This window comes from Rhamphochromis sp. 'chilingali' (assembly GCF_963969265.1).
Source record: "Rhamphochromis sp. 'chilingali' genome assembly, chromosome: 6".
Classification (NCBI taxonomy): Eukaryota; Metazoa; Chordata; class Actinopteri; order Cichliformes; family Cichlidae; genus Rhamphochromis; species Rhamphochromis sp. 'chilingali'.
In genome coordinates, this window is record NC_137933.1 from 13,969,686 (window position 1) to 13,989,925 (window position 20,240).

The 20,240-nt window shown below is 39.7% G+C and overlaps 2 protein-coding genes and 1 long non-coding RNA gene across 4 annotated transcripts; 1 reads left to right on the top strand and 2 right to left on the bottom strand.

Annotated features, from left to right (window-relative positions):
• Positions 1–401: 401 nt before the first annotated feature.
• LOC308398646 lies at positions 402–3,668 on the bottom strand. The gene is made up of 2 exons (XR_013971992.1): positions 3,431–3,668; positions 402–2,627 (listed from the first exon to the last, which is right to left on the bottom strand). It is a non-coding gene; the product is annotated as an uncharacterized lncRNA (long non-coding RNA).
• A 2,003-nt stretch (positions 3,669–5,671) lies between these two features.
• bloc1s6 (biogenesis of lysosomal organelles complex-1, subunit 6, pallidin) lies at positions 5,672–10,148 on the bottom strand. The gene is made up of 6 exons (XM_080885317.1): positions 10,003–10,148; positions 9,705–9,803; positions 8,162–8,321; positions 7,346–7,433; positions 7,149–7,235; positions 5,672–7,045 (listed from the first exon to the last, which is right to left on the bottom strand). The coding sequence occupies exons 2-6, from the start codon at positions 9,766–9,768 to the stop codon at positions 6,926–6,928; spliced, it is 519 nt and encodes a 172-aa protein (XP_080741443.1). The 5' UTR covers positions 9,769–9,803; positions 10,003–10,148; the 3' UTR covers positions 5,672–6,925.
• slc30a4 (solute carrier family 30 member 4) lies at positions 9,748–19,514 on the top strand. 2 transcript variants are annotated; one of them, XM_080885316.1, is made up of 8 exons: positions 9,748–9,883; positions 10,645–11,154; positions 11,780–11,926; positions 13,804–13,957; positions 14,100–14,319; positions 14,741–14,846; positions 14,961–15,095; positions 18,304–19,514. In XM_080885316.1, the coding sequence occupies exons 2-8, from the start codon at positions 10,761–10,763 to the stop codon at positions 18,456–18,458; spliced, it is 1,311 nt and encodes a 436-aa protein (XP_080741442.1). In that variant the 5' UTR covers positions 9,748–9,883; positions 10,645–10,760; the 3' UTR covers positions 18,459–19,514. The 2 variants fall into 2 exon arrangements, with proteins under 2 accessions (XP_080741442.1, XP_080741441.1); XM_080885315.1 differs by lacking the exon at positions 9,748–9,883 and adding an exon at positions 10,164–10,315.
• Positions 19,515–20,240: the final 726 nt, after the last annotated feature.

Here is a 20,240-nt window from a genome sequence, read left to right on the forward strand (position 1 = left end):
AGAGGCCCGTAGAATCTGAAATGCAGCTCTTGAGCTTTTTCACAATGCAAAGTTGAGGTGAATTTTCTGAGATTGTGTTAACACACACCTAAAGCTCCAGACCAGTAAACATCAAAAACATCTGCACTTATAGAGGTGCTCACACTTGCTGGTGATCAGTTAATCAAGTGCATATAATTAGCAGCACATAGCTGATATTTACCCCCTTATTCCTGTGGAGGTAGAAAGGGCATATTAGTTTTTCACAGGATTACACAGAATCTCATGAAAGCTTCCTTTTTCACATGTAAGTGAAGCTTTTCATGTTTCATATCCCTAAACACAGCAAGCCTCTCACTGGTAAAATCCCAGCAGTGAAACTTTCACAAAGAGGAACAGCCGACAATCGACACTTTCATTACGTAACGCTCCAGTAGGTTGTCTGTTTATTTTATCAGCTCATCGCATATAAAATCGTTACTGGCAAGCCAGCGGTCAGCCAAGACAGTCATATAAAGTTTGTGGACTAAGATGAAGGACATCTTGCTCTGGCTGAGTTGAGTAAGCCATAGCATAGAAACAAAACACTTTATAAAATTATCACTGAGTTATGACATTTTCTTCCTTCCCATCAAAGCATAAAGTTGAAATATGTTTGAAAATTACTGTTTTGGAAAGATGCGGTGGTTACATAGTAAACTGTTGTGCTTAAAATCTGCACTGTACCATCTGTTGAGTCACAGAAACCTAATTACTAATCTTCTCCGTGCCCACTTGTCCAGACTTGCGTATGTAGAGTTATATAAGACACAGATGAGAAGGGAAAGTAACCTCACTCACTGTCACTTTGGTCAAAAACACCACAGTGAGATATATTTTCCAGAAACATGGGTCCAGCTTCTCACATGGTAGTCAGCGTGCATGAATATTACCAGGCGAACCAAATGGTAAAAGCTGGAGAAGACAATATTATGAAGCAACCATGGCCAGTGTGGGCCCACGGACCATATCCTGTTGTGGTGGAGCTGGGAGAGGCTTGGTGCTGCCAGGCTGGAGCAAACCACAGCCTCCCACTCCTCATCCGTCTGAATCACTGTTTACTTAGACAGGAAGGCTGCACGCTACAGCATCATCTGCTGTTGCTCCAGTCTGTGACTCGCTTGCGTCTTTGTGAAGGAGGGGGGGTGTTATGTTTTTCCTGACGGCCAAGTTTATAAAAGCAGAGACAAGTTTAAACCAAATGCCTGCAGGGAACAGAGCTCAGCCCCAGAAACCACTGCTCCTCTATAGCTGTCTACCTCTGGATCCTTCTCCTTTTGGGAGACCAGAGCCTCATTCAATCAAAGTATTAACTACTCAAGAGCAGATCCGGATACAGGTTCACTTTGTCAAATTTTATGAGTCCAAAAAAGGAAAATAAAACCACTCAGTAGGTTGGGATAAATGTCACTTTTAAGTGGATAAAAAATTATTTGATTATAAATCAAACAAAAACCTCTTTACACAAAGGAGGTTTTTTTTTCCCTTTATAATAAATCACAATCCCAAACATAACCTCTCTCCTTTTTTTGGGTCTTTGCATGACCCATTTTCAGAAAAATGCAGAAAAACACCAGCAATTAGTGTTGCAAAAACGCATCCATATACTGAGCCACTGTATTTACAAAAAAAAATGTCAAATAAAATCAAAGTCAAGGTACTGAAAGTGATATTCAAACTGTGGTTTCCACTGTACTTCAGTTCATCGGTGTGGAACCGGAGTGCCCCTCTCTCCTAAGTCTGGACCCCACGATGCTTGCCACGCTGTGGTTCACCCCCGGCCGAGAAGGACAGGGCGGGTGTGAACAGAGTGATGTTGTTTTTGACTCAGTTTCCTGCTGTAGTAGTGAGTATAAAATTAGAGTTTTATGCGAAGTGGAAGGAGGTGGGAGAGACTCATGGTCGTGTTGGGAGAGAGAGGAATGTAACCTACTTTGCTGTCAACAAACTCCTGTTGTGTGTGTGCCTCGTACGTGACAACAGTATATAAAATTAACGTGAACAGAGACAATGTTTGTCCGTCTCGTGTTTGTTTACCAGTTCAGCGACAATTTAAGGTTTATGTGGGGACTGTTGAGGCCGTCTTAGAAACCAGCGAGGACCAGAGTCAGTAAACAAAAATCAGTCCTGCTGTTCGCCTCTATAAGAAAGTTACTTGCAGTCAGAAATTATGGAGGACCACAAGAGCCACGCGCATGGAAAACCAGCACCTGGACTTCATGCAGGAGAGAATTTCAACAATGTATTGTAAAAAATGGAACTTTATATGACAAATGTGGTGTGGTGCTTGTGGAATTTTTAACAAGGACCCTACAAAACTTTACAGTACTCATGCTGCCAAACTTCTGGTGGCTAGGTGCGCAGTTCCTGCTTTAAATGCATTCACTTTTAAGACTAAGAAATCTAAGTGATAAGAGGCCAGAAAATGTTTGAACTCGCTTATGAACCTAAATCACTGAGGCCGTCTCTCCTGCATGAAGGTTTTCCAGTGTGTGCGTCTGATGGCCCAAAGCTGCCTCAGAGCCATAACACCATCAATGGCTGCAGTATGGAACAGATGTGGGTGTGTCCTCATCTCCCAGAGGAATCCAAATCATCATCAAACAGCCCTACAGACACAAAAACGTGAAAATATAAACAACCAGACTATCAGCAGTGATTTAACTACGTTAAGACCTCTGTGAAAATCATTTACAGTATCACAGAATTTAAGGCCTTTATAATCACAGAGCATACAGAGAAAAGTACTGAACTGAATCAATTTCAGCTTTCGTTTTTCATGATGTATATTGTATTAATAATTACATTTCATTATCTGTGTCTTTACCACACAGGTGTAGATACTGTAGGTTCAGTGAATGCTTAAATTGCATTGATTAGAATATACTGGACATTCAAAGCTAAGATTCAGCGCACTGTGTTAGAGGCTGGGATTTGATGAATTCATCATATATACAACCTTTGATCATCGTTTATGTCCAGTTGAGAATGAATCTGTGCACTCACATATTAAATGAACTGAAATCAGTAGTGTGATCTCCAGTCTTGATATAAGGAATGAGAGAACTGACAGCTGTTATTTTAATCAACCTGTCTCAGTTGTTTTAACTCTAAGCATCATAAAGTAATGTGGTAACATCTGGACTGACGAGTTTACTGTCAGCATTTTAATCGCTAGTTTAAAGGCTGTAGGTTGCAGCCATTGCTCTAACACTGTATAAATGTAACAGGCCTCAGTGCCGGTTCTAATAATCTGAGCTGATTCCAGCTTTATTTGTGAAGAGCACAGCAGCTTACAAAATCACGTAGCTAGCTCGTACAGCTGCCACGTAAAATTTTCATAAACTAAGATGACCTTAAAATAACGGGGCTACGTGAGGTGATGCTAGCGTTAGCCATGTTAGCACGTTACCTTCAACAGGTGGTCAGACTGCGAAAACAGGCACTCAGTCAGAGGTTGAGCTCTCCGTTTCGCTGCAGGGTCCCTTCATTCTTCACATATCCATGTCGAGCCGAGTGTAAATCCAAAGGCTGAACGGCCTTTGTACAAGCACACACGCTTCGTAGCAGGGCGAAGCTATGAGCTAGAAAAATCCAAGCAGACAGCCTGTGTCTGTCCAACCAATCAGAGAGCTCCTTACATCCCACTGTGTGGCTAATTTGAATAGCCGCAAGGAAATTAATCCAAGAGCTAATCCGGAGCGAACAGGAAAGGGAAATGGATTTTGAAATGCAGTTTATTAAAGTGCAAATGCAAAAATGATTTTGAAATGCAGTTTATTAAAGAGAAAATGGAAAAAGGATTTTGAAATGCAGTTTATTAAAGAGCAATTGGGAAAAGGATTTTTTTTTATTTTATTTAACCTTTATTTAACCAGGAATGTCCCATTGAGATGCAGTTTATTAAATTGGAATTCAAAAATGAATTTACAAATGCAGAATTTATTCTACAATTCATTATTTAAGCACAGAATTCTTTATTTCAATGCGCGTGGCTCTTGTGGTCCTCCATAAGAAATTGTCACCTGCCAGCACGATAAAACCCAGCACTGGATGAGGTTTTTAAAATATACATTAACAGATTAAAATTTTCAGTTGTGAGTTTTCATTTAAACCACAGAATATGCAGACATCCAAAAAAAGGAGAGAAGCATTCATGGATCAGTCACTTTGCAGGGGTGTGTCCCACATGTGCCCCATCGTCACAGAGCCAGATCCGGGTAAATTAACTGTCACTCTGCTGACACCTGGTGGACTTAGATGCTTAGTACAACTCATATAAGGTCACTAATTGTTCTTTTGTCAGTGAAATGTCCCAAATATAGAAATGTGTGAGAAGAAAAATAAATGTTGTCTTCTATTTATGGATATAAGAAGCTGGGAAAATTGCACAACACACTTACCAGACACTTTGTCAGGTACACATGAACAACCACTCATTAGTGCAAATATTTAATCAGCCAATCAGATAGCAACTCATCTTAACGATATCTGTGCAGATATCGTTAAGATGACAAAGTTGATGAAGTTCAAAGTGAGCATCAGAATTTGGAAGAAAAGTGATTTAAGTGACTTTGAATGTGGCGTGGTTGTGGGTGCCGTACAGGGTGATCTGTATTTCAGAAACTGGTGATATTCTGGGATTTTCCCAAACGAGCATCTCTAGGGTTTACAGGGAACGCTTCGAAAAGTATTCAGTGAGCGGCAGTTCTCTTGGCAAAAATGTCTTGATTGCAGAGTGGAGAGGATAATAGCCAGACTGCTTTGAGCTAATAGGAAGGCAAAAGAAATTCATTACAACAAAGTATGGAGAAGAGCATGTCTGAATGGACAGACTAAAGCAGATGGGTAGCAGCAGCAGAAGATCACACCAGGCAAACACCAGGAAAACATTGCCTGGTCCATTGAGATTGCCTTTCTGCTGCAACCATCGGTAAGGTCAGAGACGATGTAAACAACATGAAAGCACGGATCTATCCTGCTTTGTCCCCGGATGATTGAGCATCCTGCTGTGTATTAACTGCCTACCGGTCTTCGCATGACTGCCTCCAGCAGGATAACGCACCATGTCACATAACTCAGATCATCTCAGACTGCTTTGTCAAACATGACGATGAGTTCACTCTACTCAGATGGCCTCCACAGTCACCAGATCTCAGTCCAATAGAGCACCTTTGGGATGTAGTGGAATGTGAGATTGACATCATGGATGTGTACCTGACAAATATTTGTTTTGCTATCATATTCTGACCAAAACCTCTGAGGAACGTTTCCCGCACCTTCTTGAATCTGTGCCATGAAGAATTAAACGGCAAAAGGGTGTATCTAATAAAGTGACCGGTGAGTGTATCTGTGCAGCCCAAAATGTAACCTGCCCAGATATTTACCAGACAGAAAACATTCTTAAGATTAAAAATCTATAAGCAGAAGATTCCTACTTTGCTCAAATCCAAGAAGCTTGCGGCATAAGCGCACTTTTTAAACTTCAGTAGAGTTTCAAACCATCTCGCAGCATCAGGAGCATGACCCACAGTGCCCCACACAAACACTGTCTTTGCACTTTTAGTTTGCTTCGACCTGTTCACCCTAAATTTTTCCACACATAGACAGCTGAGAAGTAAAGAATACAAAAGAACACAGCAATAAGACCGTATACTATAAACCAGTCTGTTTTTTTATTAATAGTACAAATACTGAGGTTTCAGGAACAACTAGTGCATAGAAGCCTCTCAAAAGGTCAACTAAACAAATTTACAGACACTGATCATTGTGATGGCAAAGTTTGATACATTTTTATTCATCCACCATCATAAATTAGCTATACATCATCTGAACGGCAGAAATGCAGTCAGGCAAATTTAGTGCAGACCTATGTGGCTTTAAACAGCATGTCTTGTTTTATAACATTCAACACTAAGAGGGTCCAGGAACAACATATTAATACTTCAACAAATGACACCAAGCGCAGTGATTATCCCAGGCTGTGGTCTGATGGCTACGTGAGTAATTTTCAACAATTCTGTTTGAAGAAGTGCACAAATTGGTGTGCCATCAGACACTGATAGTGGGAAGTACCAGCATTTGATGATTTAGTTAATGTCTTTGGTTTGTGGTCTTCTTGGCAATGTAATCTGGGGTCAATCAAACCAGAGGTTTTGCAAGTTTTAGTCCATGTACTAAGAATTACTTAAGAAGAGAAACATTTTCCAAAGCATCTTTCGGTTTCAAGACGGTTAAACAGATTTTTTTCTTTACGTTTTTTTTCCACTTCTTTCAATTCATATTAGTCACATAGAAAAATTACATCTTGTTCCAAATTTGTTTCCTTATGAAATGGATCTAAAGATGGTGGGTGCTGCCATAGAAATGAAGAAACAAGTCCCAGAGAGTCGCAACTCCAAAACTCAAGCAAGTTCCAGTTATTCTAGTCAGTTTACAGCCATTCCCGTTACTCCTAGAAACCAAAAACGTCTTTGAAGCCATTCTCAGCGTATAACGACTGCAGAAACAGCCATTAAGATAACAGGTGGTAAACTCTGTCTGTGCCACACAAACCTGCCTGCAACAGGAACAACGTACGTTTAAAACAATCATGCTTCAAATGCAGTTAATATTTCAAAGAAAATTTATATCAGTGAGCTCTGCATTAACATTTAACAATAATTTAAAGTAGAATTTGATATTAACTGTCATGGATTACATGTATCAAGCACGTTTCAAGTTGATGTTCATATAATATTTCCCCATTTCATTTGATCTTATAATTTTAAAGTTGTGCACTTTGGAAAATGGCTAGCAGTAACGTGCTTTATAATGAATAAGAAATGTAATAAATAGACTAAAACATGCAAACCTCCGCCCCCTTGCCCCATATTGTCTTTTAATACAGCAGACGCACTTGGGGATCCTACATTCTTTTAGCAGGTTTGGCGTTGAGCTGCCTTTCTCTCTCCAGTTCCTTCTCCCGCTGCTGCTCCTTCTCCAGCGCCTCCTTCTGCTTTTGTTGCTGCAGCTTCAAAGCTCTTTTCTGAGAGGACACAACATGCAGGACTTTGATTAATTTGCCTCCATTCAGTATTTTGCCCTCCTCTTAAGAGCACGGCCTCCAGTGCCGTCTAAGATAATAGTACCTTTAGTTTAGTTGTCTTTTCATGGAGCATAATCATCTCTTTCCTTATGTTCACCAGTTTATTGTGGTACACCTTCGCCTCTGTAAACTAAGGAAAAGGGCCTTGCTTACAAATCACTCCTGTAGGCTGATGTAGAGTGCACAAACAACAACAACAACAACAACAACAAATTAGATTAGAATTCAGTTCACACATACCAGGGAATTGAGGTCCAATAAGGCATTACATTCTCTGAACTTTGTGACTTCTTGGTCCAGTGTGTCCAACAGCACAAGCTGATTTTGTCTGAAAAACAAGAAAATAAAGTGATTATATAGATGAAAAACATCCCTTTTAAAAGTGTCCACAAGCTTGTGTTTGTTTTTCATGACACATGATCTCACTGGCAGCATCAGAGGAACTGGTCAAACCAACTGTAGTGTGTTTACTGTAGTTAGCGCCTGTGTGTTTTAGGGAGTTGTCTGTGCAAAAGGCAACTCGAAATTACAAAAACCAGATTCTCTAAACAGCTTTTTAGTCTCTACTCCAGGTTCATGGGTGCTTCTTATTAATGCAAATAGTTCAGTGATTACTGACAAGCAAAAAACTCTTGGGCCTTATTCAGATCCACCAATGTGTGCATTTACCTGACTGGACTTAGAACAATTGCAACAGCAGGAGTAATCTCATCCTTGATTGCAGCCTTTGGCACAGACTTGCCCTGACATGTTATTTGATTACCAGATCCTGATCTGGAATGCTCTTGTGTATTTACAGTTCCCCCACTGAAGCAGGCTGGACAAGAACATGCCGAAAACTGGAGAAACTGCAGTAAACGGAGCGAAATGGAGGGAACCTGCTGCTGACTGAAGCTACTTTCTGCTTCTCTCTTATTCACAAGGGGTTGCCAAAGCAAGTACCTCCGAATGCTTGATTTGGTAATTGATTATGATTTTTTAGGCAAATGTGTGAACCCTAACATGATGTCAAGCCCAAGAGTGCGTCCTGAAACAATGACACACGTCAATACTCACGTGAGCTCCTGGAGGGCTCTCTTAGAGTTCTGCAGATCTGGTAGGTAGTGAGTGAGGAATCCCTCTGTGAGTTTGTCCACTGCTTTCTTATCCACATACACGTTTTCCACCGGGGCTGAGCCATCCAGATGCAATGATTCTTGCTGGACCGACTGTAGATCTGTGAAATATTTATGAATATTTATGAAAGAAAAAGAATATCCTTTAAATGTAACGGGCTACCTTTTACTTCATTTATTCTAATTACTGAGATGTTGGCTTTCTTTGTTGTGAGTGTGATCTGGATTAGCTGATGTTTCAATGTCATAAATACAAGCTGAAAGCTTTACTGTTCTCATTCTATAAACATGTGCATTTCAGCTAATTGTTGGACCATCCACAGAATGACAGTTTAATTTAATTATCAAAATTGTATGCATGTTCTTTACTCTTTGAACCTCAAGACCAGAAGTGCCCAGTTGATTTCCCCAAGGTGCCACACGAGAAACCGTGAATGCTGTGGACGGCTGTACCAACAAGCTTCTAAAGACATAAAGTTACCATTAAGCAGAATGGAGTTCAGCCTTTTGGTGTGGCCTTAATAAAAGCTAAATGAAATTCACCTGAAAATCACATCATCCATACTTTATTTAGATTTTATGGATAATATGAATAACAGCTTTTCACAACTGTCCAGTTAAAGCCTCCATTATTCTATTTTTGTTTTAATAAAATAGTTTTTATTCTCATTGTGAATGTTAAAATGGCACTACGCTGTGTAAATGTGTGTCTCTCTGGAGGAGCTTTCTAAAGTATGATAAAGATGTTGTCATTGGGATTATCCTAACATCAGGTTAGAGAAAACATCAGAAAGGTTTCTGAACTACAACTGTTTGTATAGTTGCAGAGCTGGTTGTGTAGGGGTTACATTAAAATGGAAAATTTACTGTGAAGAACAACACACTTTGGCTAATGTGAGAAAAAAGCGTTAGCCTGCTTTTAGGCACCTCTGTGTTTTCAGTTAAGGGGAATATATTACACATTAATTTTTAATACAAATATTACGCTCATATATATATATATATATATATATATATATATATATATATATATATATATATATATATATATATATATATATATATATATATATATACACATACACAAAGTCTGTCAACCCTTTGAAACCATAATTCCACATTGTGCTCTTGGTGCAATATGTGTATGAAAGTTCCCAAAGTTCCCACTTGTAGACAGTTTCTGTTTTGGTGGAGTGGCTTTGTGAAACTTCTCACATTTCTATAACACTGCTGAGGTCGTGTGAATGTATTTGTCATGCTGTGTGGATCTATAGTTGGGACCTATATAAACCTTGACTACGTTATGCGTAAAAAAAATGCAGAAATACTGGTAACTCCACAAACCGTTCTTTCAGCTGTAGATTAAAAACCTTTTACAACTACTTGAGGATGCCTGAGCTGCCATGTCAGGGCTTGCAGTTAAAGCCAACCGCAAATTCAAGTTTAGGCAGCAGAGGTTTAAACACACACACACTGACACACACCTTCACTGTGAGGAAGTTCACTTTGGGACGAAGATCCTTCATCCTCCATTCCTTCTACCTCCATATGTGACGATTCTACTGACCCAGTGCTTTTCTACCCTACAAAGAGGCACAGAAAAGGCAGACAGTCGGCTTTTACTGTTTTATCTAGAGGCAAATATCAGCTGATCGAGCATCAGGTATGTAAAGGTTGTGAAGAACTAGCTAGCTTGCTCAGCTGCTCCATAATGAGCACAGCGTGATCCACGAGAGGCAGAGCAGCGGCTCGGCAGTCTGTAAACAGCAGTCAGCACCTTACCTGGTTTAATCGGCATGTATCAGTAACTGTAGCCGTGATTAGTACGGCTATGTTAGCAACAAAAAAAGAAGAAAACAGAGCGGAAATATTTTGGATTTGTCACTGCGTCTTAAAAGGAAAAAAAAAAGACCCGTCATGTGATCTGTGTAATCACGTGACTGTGCCTGTGAAACCAAACTTGCTGCTGGGAATGTGTCAACAGCAGTACAGAGGTAGTTCTTTTCCTCGACTCTGACGGTTCAACCACATTTGACATGACCGTTTTTAACGTGGGAACGAAATACGTTTGAACAGTCTGAGGGAACAGTTAGTGGTAAGTCCCGCTCATGTTTCCTCACAGTCTTCCGCGCTTTGGTGACTGTGTGAGAGTCACAAGCCAACACCACAGGGTAGCTAACGTTTACTAGCTAGCTTGCTACTGTTTAGCCAATACTGTTTTTAGGGGGACTGTTGAACTCAAAGTTCATCGGCTCACGTGGAAAAGTGAGCGACTTGAGGTCTTATATTTGAAACGTAAGTTCAGCGTTTTGTCAGTCGTGTAAATGGCTCTTTGAGACCCCGCTGTAGAAATCGGTGAGCTGTGCGAACGTGAAGGGATGCTTTCTGTGTGTTTTTGATATCACTTTTTTTTTTGTCCTGCAGTTGCTGAGATGGAGTAGACGTACAATCCCACCGTCGAGCACCCGCTAGAAAAGCGTGAATGATTACCCCAGAGAACAGCAGCCTACAGACAGAGCTCACCCTTATCGGTATCAAAGATGTCAGGTGGGAGCCTGTTCGGCAAGGTGCGGTCCGCCTTCAGGAGGGAGCGAAGCGACTGGGACCTGAGCGACACGGCACCTTTCGATTTTTCGGACGAGCTGGCGGACGATGAGGCGCCCAGATTCAACAAGCTGAAGGTCGTGGTGTCTGGAGAGATGTCGGACTATTCCGCCGGAGCTTCGTCCAACGGTGTGGCCGTGAACACGCTGGTGGCAGATGATGATGACTCCCTGCTGGACTCGTCTTCCAGCCTGGGCAGCCCGGGGCTAAACATGGATCCTTGTGACAGCTGCACTAGAAAGCGGGAGGCCATCAAACACAGGAGGGTGATGAAGAGGCTTGGCATTGCAGCTTTGCTGTATTTGCTCTTTATGACGGGTGAAATTATAGGTAAGAGATGGACCTTTGTCGCTGTGTGGTTGATCACAAGAGGAAACTTAATAACAGATCTATGAATGATAAGAGGCGAATGAGATGTCAGTAGCAATAAAAGGCTTCCATGTAAGGCCAGCTTTCTTAAAACAAAAACACCATAAAGCATGAAGATTAGGTAAGTGTGAGCCAGTAGATTTCATTCACATGTCTCAAAGTTTGAGAGTCAGAAAGTGGCAGCATTTTCTTCATTGGTGTTCTGCGTAAGCTGCATGTCAGGATTGCAGGCAGCCTGCAGATCCTATGACTGATTATACACGTCAAACATTAATTTCAGGCATGGGTTAAAACCTCTGCTGTTTATTTCTTGACGCCAGCCATCTCATAGATTAGTGAGTTTACTTAGCCCCGGTTAAAAAATGATTATTCCAGAAAGAAAAAAAGATGGTAGAAAAACACAAACTACAAGTCATGTTTAATCAAGGTTTTATCTGCCGTTCTTGTTTTGAACCCACATGAACTGGACTGCTCGTCTTCTTTATGTCTCAGTTGTCTCTAGTAAAACAGTACTTTTTAATAGTGTATTAGTTACACACAAGTTGTTTGAATATATTTTGTGATTATTATTATGTTTTGCTTTCAGGTGGTTGTGTGTCCAACAGTTTAGCCATCATGACCGATGCGTTGCACATCTTAGCCGATGTTGTGGGTATTCTGTTTTCTATGCTGGCCCTCTTTCTTACGACTAAACCACCAACCAAGAGATTCACTTTTGGACTCCATCGTCTAGGTATGTTCTCATTTTTGTTATAATTCCAGGTCTGCCTGGCCGACTAACTCCCAGAACTTTTTCTGTTTTAAAGGTTTATTTCTTACAGTTTAAACCTAAAGAGACGTGCTGAGAAATTGCACCTTTTATTTCTTTTATTAAGATATCTCAGGGATTAGATGTGTAGTTAAACTTCTTTACACTGATGGAAAGGGGACTTTAACTGGTCCGGCCCACTTAAGATAAACTTGGGCAGTATGTGCCCCATGGTGTAAAATCAGTTTGACATCTCTGCCTTACAGCATTAGAGATGCATAATTGTAAAAGTTCTGCCAGAAACTGATAAATGTCATGTTGACTCTATGAATGTTATCTGCTATGAATGTTTATCCTTTGGTTATAAACCACTGTTTCTATTTTATGGCGGTAGGGTTAAAGTAAATATATAAATGTCTTCATGTGTCTCTGGATTTATTACAAAACTCTTGTTGAAGTGCAATCATTCATGTAGATGGCAACTACTTGAACTACAGGACGCATTGTTTTCTAAGTTTTGGAGTCCTTATACAGCAGTTAGTGTGGTCACTCTGTTTGGATCTAAAGGCCCCCGAATCCTAGATTATTTGTTTGTGTTGACTGCCCTTTTCTTCTTCTCTAGCTGAAACTGTGTTAGACCTTTGAAGTAGAATATCAGCTATGGGAGGGAATGTGTCTGAAAATAGTTTGATATTAGAGTGTTTTAGTTTACATTCAGCTAATGCTTTGTGACCTCAGCTAATATTATTCCAGCAGAAGTGTTGTAAAGTTGCAGTCCGTCATAATTTTTATTATCAGTTTATCTTAGAGTTTGTTTAGTTTACTAGGAAAGGCCTAGTTAACACATTCAATTTGCGCTGTTTTGTTTGACCAAAAGTCAGAAACGCCAAAAGTTCATCCTAGCTGGTTCCATTTGTGAAATGTGGAAATCTGTGGTTATTGGAAGACATCTCTGAGGAATCTCTGGGATAATAAAAGACCCAGCAGGGAACCTGACTTACAGTTTTCTTTCTTTTTGTATTTAAATGTAATGTAAACCAGGATAGTTCTGTTTTTTCTTTTGTTTTTTTCTTTTTGCTTTCTTTAATACATTAATTAATTAATACGCACCTCTTTGACACGTGATTGCTTTGGTCTGCTACATTTTATCAGTTCAACACTTATAAATATGACAGAGCAGATTTTTAACACTACAAATTTCTTCATTCTCCCAAGATTTATGTCTTCTTAAACAGCATACTCATTGGCTCAGATAAGACATGGTGAAATAATACAAAGCAAAACATGAGCTTAAGGTGGACTAGAAATAAACTAAAACAGGGAAAAAACTAACACAGGGTATTGGGGAGGAACAATTTGTCAGTAGACAAATAGAAGGGTTTTTCCTACATAGAAGAAAAAGTCTCTCTGAGCCGGGAAAACCCCACATGGTGGTGTCCACTTAAATTAAAATTAAGGTTCACACTAGACTTGTGTTTGAGCCATAAATAGAAATTATATTTGATCAGGAACAGCATATAACTTGGAAAACAAATGTTAGATCAGGGGGTGAAGGTGCAGTAAACTCTGTTTAACTTTCAGTAAAAATTAAACCTGACAGGAAGAAAATGGTCCACAGTGGGCAGAGCGAATGAACTGAGTTATAGTAACTGAGTAAGAATAAGATCATTTCTGCTTTTTGGGGGGTAGTGTCATAGAAGCGTTATATCATGATAGTGTCTTATTCTAAGTTGCCTGATAATACTTAGTAACATTGAATAGAAATGCGAGATTAGATTGGATGGTCTAAAAAAAAAAACAAAAAAACCCTTAATTTCCTAGACTGGTAGATAAAGATAAACTGGTTGTTTCTTCCTTTCTAGAGGTGGTAGCAGCAGTCCTCAGTGTGCTGCTCATCTATATACTGACTGGCATACTGCTCTATGAGGCAGTTCAAAGGACAATAAAACAGGACTTCAGCATAGACGGCGATGTCATGCTCATCACTGCAGCTGTGGGGGTGGCTGTTAACATTATGTAAGTAATATTACACACATCTTCAGTGTGTAATGTTTAACCACAGCTTGTGACTGCAAGTCTTTAAACCCCTGGTGGTAGCAGGGAAAAAAATATACAAAATGACTCAATTACTTCTTGTTTGCTTCCCTGGCTATGATAGAATGGGCTTCTTGTTAAACCAAGATGGTCACCTGCACTCACATGGCCACGGCCACAGCCACGGTCAGTCTCCCGCCCCTGCTGGTGCTTCAAGTTCACAGTCGGCTCAGCAGCAGAGGCCACATGGCAGCCTCGCCGTAAGAGCTGCATTCATCCATGCTTTGGGAGATCTCCTCCAGAGTGTCGGAGTGCTCATAGCTGCTTACATTGTCCGGTTCAAGGTATGTGTTTGTTTGCTTTTTTTTTTTTTAACAGCTTATATTTATTTTTAATACTGCAGGTGTATTTGCTTTGCATAAATTTCATTTGAGACACACTTAACTGATTGAAAATGATCTTGAATGTTATTCCACAGCATAAAGTGAAAAAGTTTTGTTTTATTATCTTCCTCAGTGACAAGTTAAAAAGAAGTGTTGATGTCCCTTTGTCCTTATCAAACCTGCATTTAGAACCAATTAAACTAACTAAAATGGAAATGTCACTGAAGTTGCTAAACATGGGAATTTTGCCTTTTGGAAGTAGTAGTTATGGAGCTTTACAACAGTGTAGGTCTGATGTATGATAAATTGTATTTAATAAAATATAAAAAGAAGATTAATTGAGAAGATTCAGGAGGTTTGATGTAGCTTTGTGATTTCACAGCCAGAGTTAAAGTTGGCAGACCCCATCTGCACGTACATCTTCTCCATTCTGGTTCTTTTTACCACATTACGCATCTTACGAGACACAGGAGTCATCGTTTTGGAGGGTAAGTCCCATCTCCTGTTGCAGAATCCCATCAGGGCATTCTGTTTACTTTAAACAGTATAGAGCGGGATGGGCACACTAATTTGTTTGCTGACGTTTTCTCTTGCTGTGTCAGGTGTTCCCAGGCACCTGGACACTCAGCGAATCAGAGAGGACCTCCTTAAGCTGGAGGATGTCCAATCAGTCGATGAGCTGAACGTCTGGGCGCTGACGGCAGACAAGACTGCAGCACTGGTGCATCTCCAGCTGAGTGAGTAGCTGCAATAAGAAATGTGTAATGTGATTGAAAATAAAAACCACAATTTCACGACAGTGCAGAGCAGGTGATTTTTCATCTGGCTAAAGCTTTTGGGGGGATTTCTGTATGCAGGAAAAACCCTGTTCAATTTGGGATTGACGAAACATCTTCTTGAATGTTACCTAGAAACTACTGAAACACTGAAAAACAGAACTTCTTTTCACACAAAAAACAGTTGTCATTGTTTGCACACAGATGATGAACACTTTTTCTTTAGTCGTGTACTTTACAATGGATGTAATACACTCACTGGCCACTTCATTAGGTATACTTTGCCAGTACCAAATTGGATTAAATTTTTCCTTCAGGACGAGCAGAACAATTATCAATAACAAGAATTATTCAGTGAGCTTATACAATGATAACCATGTAGTCAGAATTGACAAAAAAAGTAAAATTTACATTAAGAATTCCTTTAAGTCTAGTTTAAATATATTTTAAAAATCTGTTGGCAGTGACTTCTTTTGGGCAAGATAGAGTTAGTGACGTCATGAACTTTCTGCTGAGGAAGCACATCTGGGCTGTGGTTTAGCAAGCTTCTCTTATTTGTGCCATTTCCTGTACTGATTTGTCTGTGCTTTAAATGTCAGAAGCGAAGGGTCTGTGTAGAGTCTTTGTCCATCTGTATCACAGCCTTCTCTGGAATTTCTTTGTTTTCAGACTTGTTTGTTTTCATAATTCTGGCCCCATCGGACTTGACAGCAGGGAAGATTTGCAGGAAAAGTGCTCATACTGGTTGCTGCGAAATGTAGCGTGCTAGAGTATGTTTGAAAAGTTTGGGCCACACAAATGTTTTTTCCACCATTTTAAAAGTAAAGTGCCAGTTCTTCATTTATTTATTTATCATTGTTAGACAACTATAGACTTTTCTTAATTCAAGCTTTTGCTTTAAAATTAGAAATAAGTGTTTATAAAGCCAATGCAACAAAGTAGTGTATAAAACTGGCTTTCACTGTTTAACTCTGACCCACTTAACTGTATTGAAATGTGGCACACAGAACAGTCCACTCATGCGCTAAGCTGTAGATTGTACACAAGAGGGAGCTGTTCAGTCATTGTTGGAGTTGGAGCGTGAATTTTCACTGCCTACAGAAAAGTCAGTTCAACAATAGTTGCAGATATCAGCCTAAAATTAAATATGATAAAAATATGATTTCTTGATTTCTTTAGCAATGACCAGAATGCCAAACTCACAATGGCCACGTCCACCTTAAGATAATATAAACTTTATGTATTCCGAAGCTTGGACATGCCTGTGTTAAAGCAGCCAAAAATGTAATTATAACAAACATACAACAACTATCTTTAATGGTTATGCAACTCAATACAATAGTATAAAGAGCGACTTTCATCTGCTCCATTTGACCTTTAGGAAAGGGTCACAATAGTGGGTAGCTCTGCATGTTTGATTTGGCAGAGGTTTTACACCATCCTGACACAACCCCAGAGGGATTCGTGTCCCCTCCTGGGGTCTTTGGCTTCTTATGCAAATATGTAAAGCATTACAATAGAGTTCCACTTCACTTCAATAGAATACAATGTGTAAAATTGTCCGATTTAACGAAGTAAAAACAGAATACAGTTCAGTGCAGTAAAGCAGTTTAGTGTCTGTGTGTGTTATGTGTTGTAGTGTTGTAACGGTGCAGGTTGGAAATCTTTTTACTTGACTAGGTCAGATTCGAAAGACAGACACCCTCTCTACTTTTAAGACTAGGCTTGAAACTTTCTTTCCTTTTTTCTTTTCTTTTTTTAATTTAATATAAAGTTCATAGTTGGGGCTGGATCAGGTGACCATGAACCCTCCATTAACTAATAAAGTGTTAAGAGTCACGGTGCTTCAATAGCTGTAGGCTTCTGGGGGTATTTCTTCTTCACTCACCTCTTTTCACTCTGTGTGTTTATACACCACTCCGCATTCATTCATTATTATTAACCTCTCACTCTCCTCCACAGTGTGTCGGCTAACACTTCCTAGATGGCTGCCCCTCCCTGAGCCTGGTTCTGTTAGAGGTTTCTTCCTGTTAAAAGGGAGTTTTTCCTCCCCACTTTCTTTAAGTGGTTGCTCATAGGGAGTTGTTTGATTTTGGGGGATTTCTCTGTATTGTTGTAGGTTCTGAATTAAACTGAATTAAATTACCATAGCACATAACATGGTCAGGAGCAGATTGTGTTCAGAGTTTCAGGTTAAAATCACCTGGAAGTAAACTGAAACTGGAAGTGCCACATTTTCACTGATTCTTTTATTCACGGTATCCTCTTCAGAATGGATTCTCTGCTGCAGGAATACATATAGATGCATCTTGTAGAGGTCAACACAGCCAAAATGTGACCCAGCTGTGGCAACACAAACAGAGCATCACATTGTCACTTTAATTTACATTAACTTCGATGATGGCTCTTTTATTTTTTTCCCTCTGCTGTTGGAATTGCAGCTACTGCAGCACACATTAGAAAACTGATCTGTTACAGTTTTAGGTTATTCATCATCAAAAATTAATTTCACTTTGATATGGTGACACAACAAATCGAGTTCTCTTCTTTATTAGGCTATGGGATAGTGTCAGAGCTGAATGCACTGAGTAACCATTAATGTTTAAGTGCATGCAGTTTAAAAAGAACACATTAGTGTAAATATACTATTACATTTATTCTTCTGCATGTGTTTGTGATCAGATGAATTTAATGTGACGTAAGCATGCCCAGAGCCAGAAGCAGAAAGCCTGGAGTAACAAAGAAAGCTGCTAACTGCTGTTGTCACACCCCTCACCTCTGACTGAGGTTTTTAAGTTTGTCGATCGAAAGCCTGGTCATGTTGGTATACTGCTCAGACAGATGTGTTGCAATGTCTAGACTTACTGCGAGATTTCCTGCATCTGTCCTCACGGCAGCACAGCTGAATGAATCTGAGAGGAGAAAACGCCTCCTGTCCAGTAAGTGGTACAGACGGTGGACAGGATTATCCGTGATGCATAATTTCTCCACCAAAGTTTAAACGGTGTCCAGTGTGCAGCCAATCACAGAGCCAGTCTGTTGGCGTCACCAGCCCTAATTATCATAAGCTGTTTGTTTGTTAGTTGCAAGTTGTTGTTGTTGTTGTTGTTGTTTGTATATGTGTGTGTATATATATATAATATATTTAAAGGTCTCTTTGTGTGCACAGCGCCCTCCAGTGCTAACAACTGGGAGGAGGTCCAGGCAAAGGCGCGTCACATGCTGCTTCACACCTACGGCCTCACCAGGTGCACAGTGCAGATCCAGACACACAGGCAGAGGGTGGCACGCAGTTGCACAAACTGCCAGGAGGCTAGCGCCTAAAGAGGGAGGTCAGCAGTTCATCACACAGTGACGGATGGCAGAGAACGCAATATATAGAGAGCCCTGAATGTAACAGCGCTGCTGCAGCTCAATGCCACAGCAGGATCCACAGCACACTGATGTAACTGGAAAAAGAGGGGTGCCAAAGGACAGGCAGAGGAATAACAACAGATCTAATTAAGAGAGATCTACAGCCTCTGGGGGCCTCACGTCTTCACGCTTGCAAAGCTTTTGAAGTGGGAGTTGAATGTTTTACCTGAGTCAAATGACAAAAACTTGCCCTTAATTCACCATCAAGGCCTCTTCTAAACCATGTAACCTTTTATTTTTTGTTTTATAGATTGATTTGTCACCACTGATGCTTTGTTATAAGATGTAAATCTTACCGTTTGTTAGAACTGCACATTATGATTTTTATTACCGTACAAAGCATGTCAGCTGACATACCTCATGTCTAACAAGATATTTGGTCAGAGTGAGGCACTGTACTCTTTACAAGTGGAATAAGTGAGCAAAACCTGCACCACTGCATCCCTTCAGGAGACAGTATAGCTCATTATGTGCTTTGGAGCTTTCATGTTATTTAGCTGATGTCTGTAAAAAGGCAGACTTTAAGAGAATAAATAACCTTAGAAATTCTTAAATTACTAAAATTACCATCACTTAAAGTTAATTGGCTTTTTTTGATACTGACATTTTCTCAATTGTGATGAGAAGGCCACTGACAATCAAATCATGACTTTAACTAAGGGGACGTGCTAAAACGGATAGCTTCAGCATGGTATCATCCATCCTATATACTCCACTTTCTTTTCCATATCATCAACTGACAGTATTTTAACACAGACAGGTGTATGCCCAGTATTTCAGAGTTGTGTTGTTTTGATGGAGGAGGTTGCGATTTGCCAGTCATGATCTTTAAAATGTTCTTTCTTTCACTTGTTAAGAGGCTGTGGGGGGGTTGTGCGTAAACCTTTCCATGTCTCTGATATTAATCACCAAGGAAATTCAGGAACGGTATCACTGTTTTTGTTTGTAATAAAATGTTTTAATTTTTTTGTGTTTCTGCCATGATTTTCTTGACAAACCGAGCTCACAAGGCAGCATAATAATAGTTAGAACTGCAGTGAGCAGAGGCAAATGTTAACTTTTCTTTATCTCTTTTCTGTTGCTAATTGTGAAATTGTAATATTTTATTCTGAATGATATTACTCATACAAAAAAGAGAGAGAACTGGAAATTTAAGAAGCCTGAATATAGAAGTTGCAAATCTTTGTTAGAAACATTGTAGCTCAATACAGACCTCATTTAGGTGTACACTGACTTCATTAAGTACATCTATTCAACTGCTGGTTGCTAATACTAGCTAATTGGCCAATCACATGTCAGCAACTCTGGGCATGTAGCCATAGTCAAGACTGTGGGTGTCAAACATAAGGCCCAGGGGCAAGAATTGGCCCACTGTACAGCTTTGTAAAATTTGACTGAGAGGATTGATTTTGGACTTTTAACTGTATTTTAAAAACTTTTAAAAAGTTTTCCTATTCATTAAGATCTAACCTGTTGCCATTCATACTACACGAAAGTAACTAACTTATAAAGAATAACATTTAAAATATGAAAAAGTGACTTTTTTCACAACTCAATCTTTAGATTTAGTTTAGATTTAGCCATTTAGAGTAGGTACAATATAATACAATACAATTTTATTTATATAGCACGTTTATGACCAGGGGGGTACACCAAAGTGCTTCACAGTAAAAAATGTTACATTTGAATGCA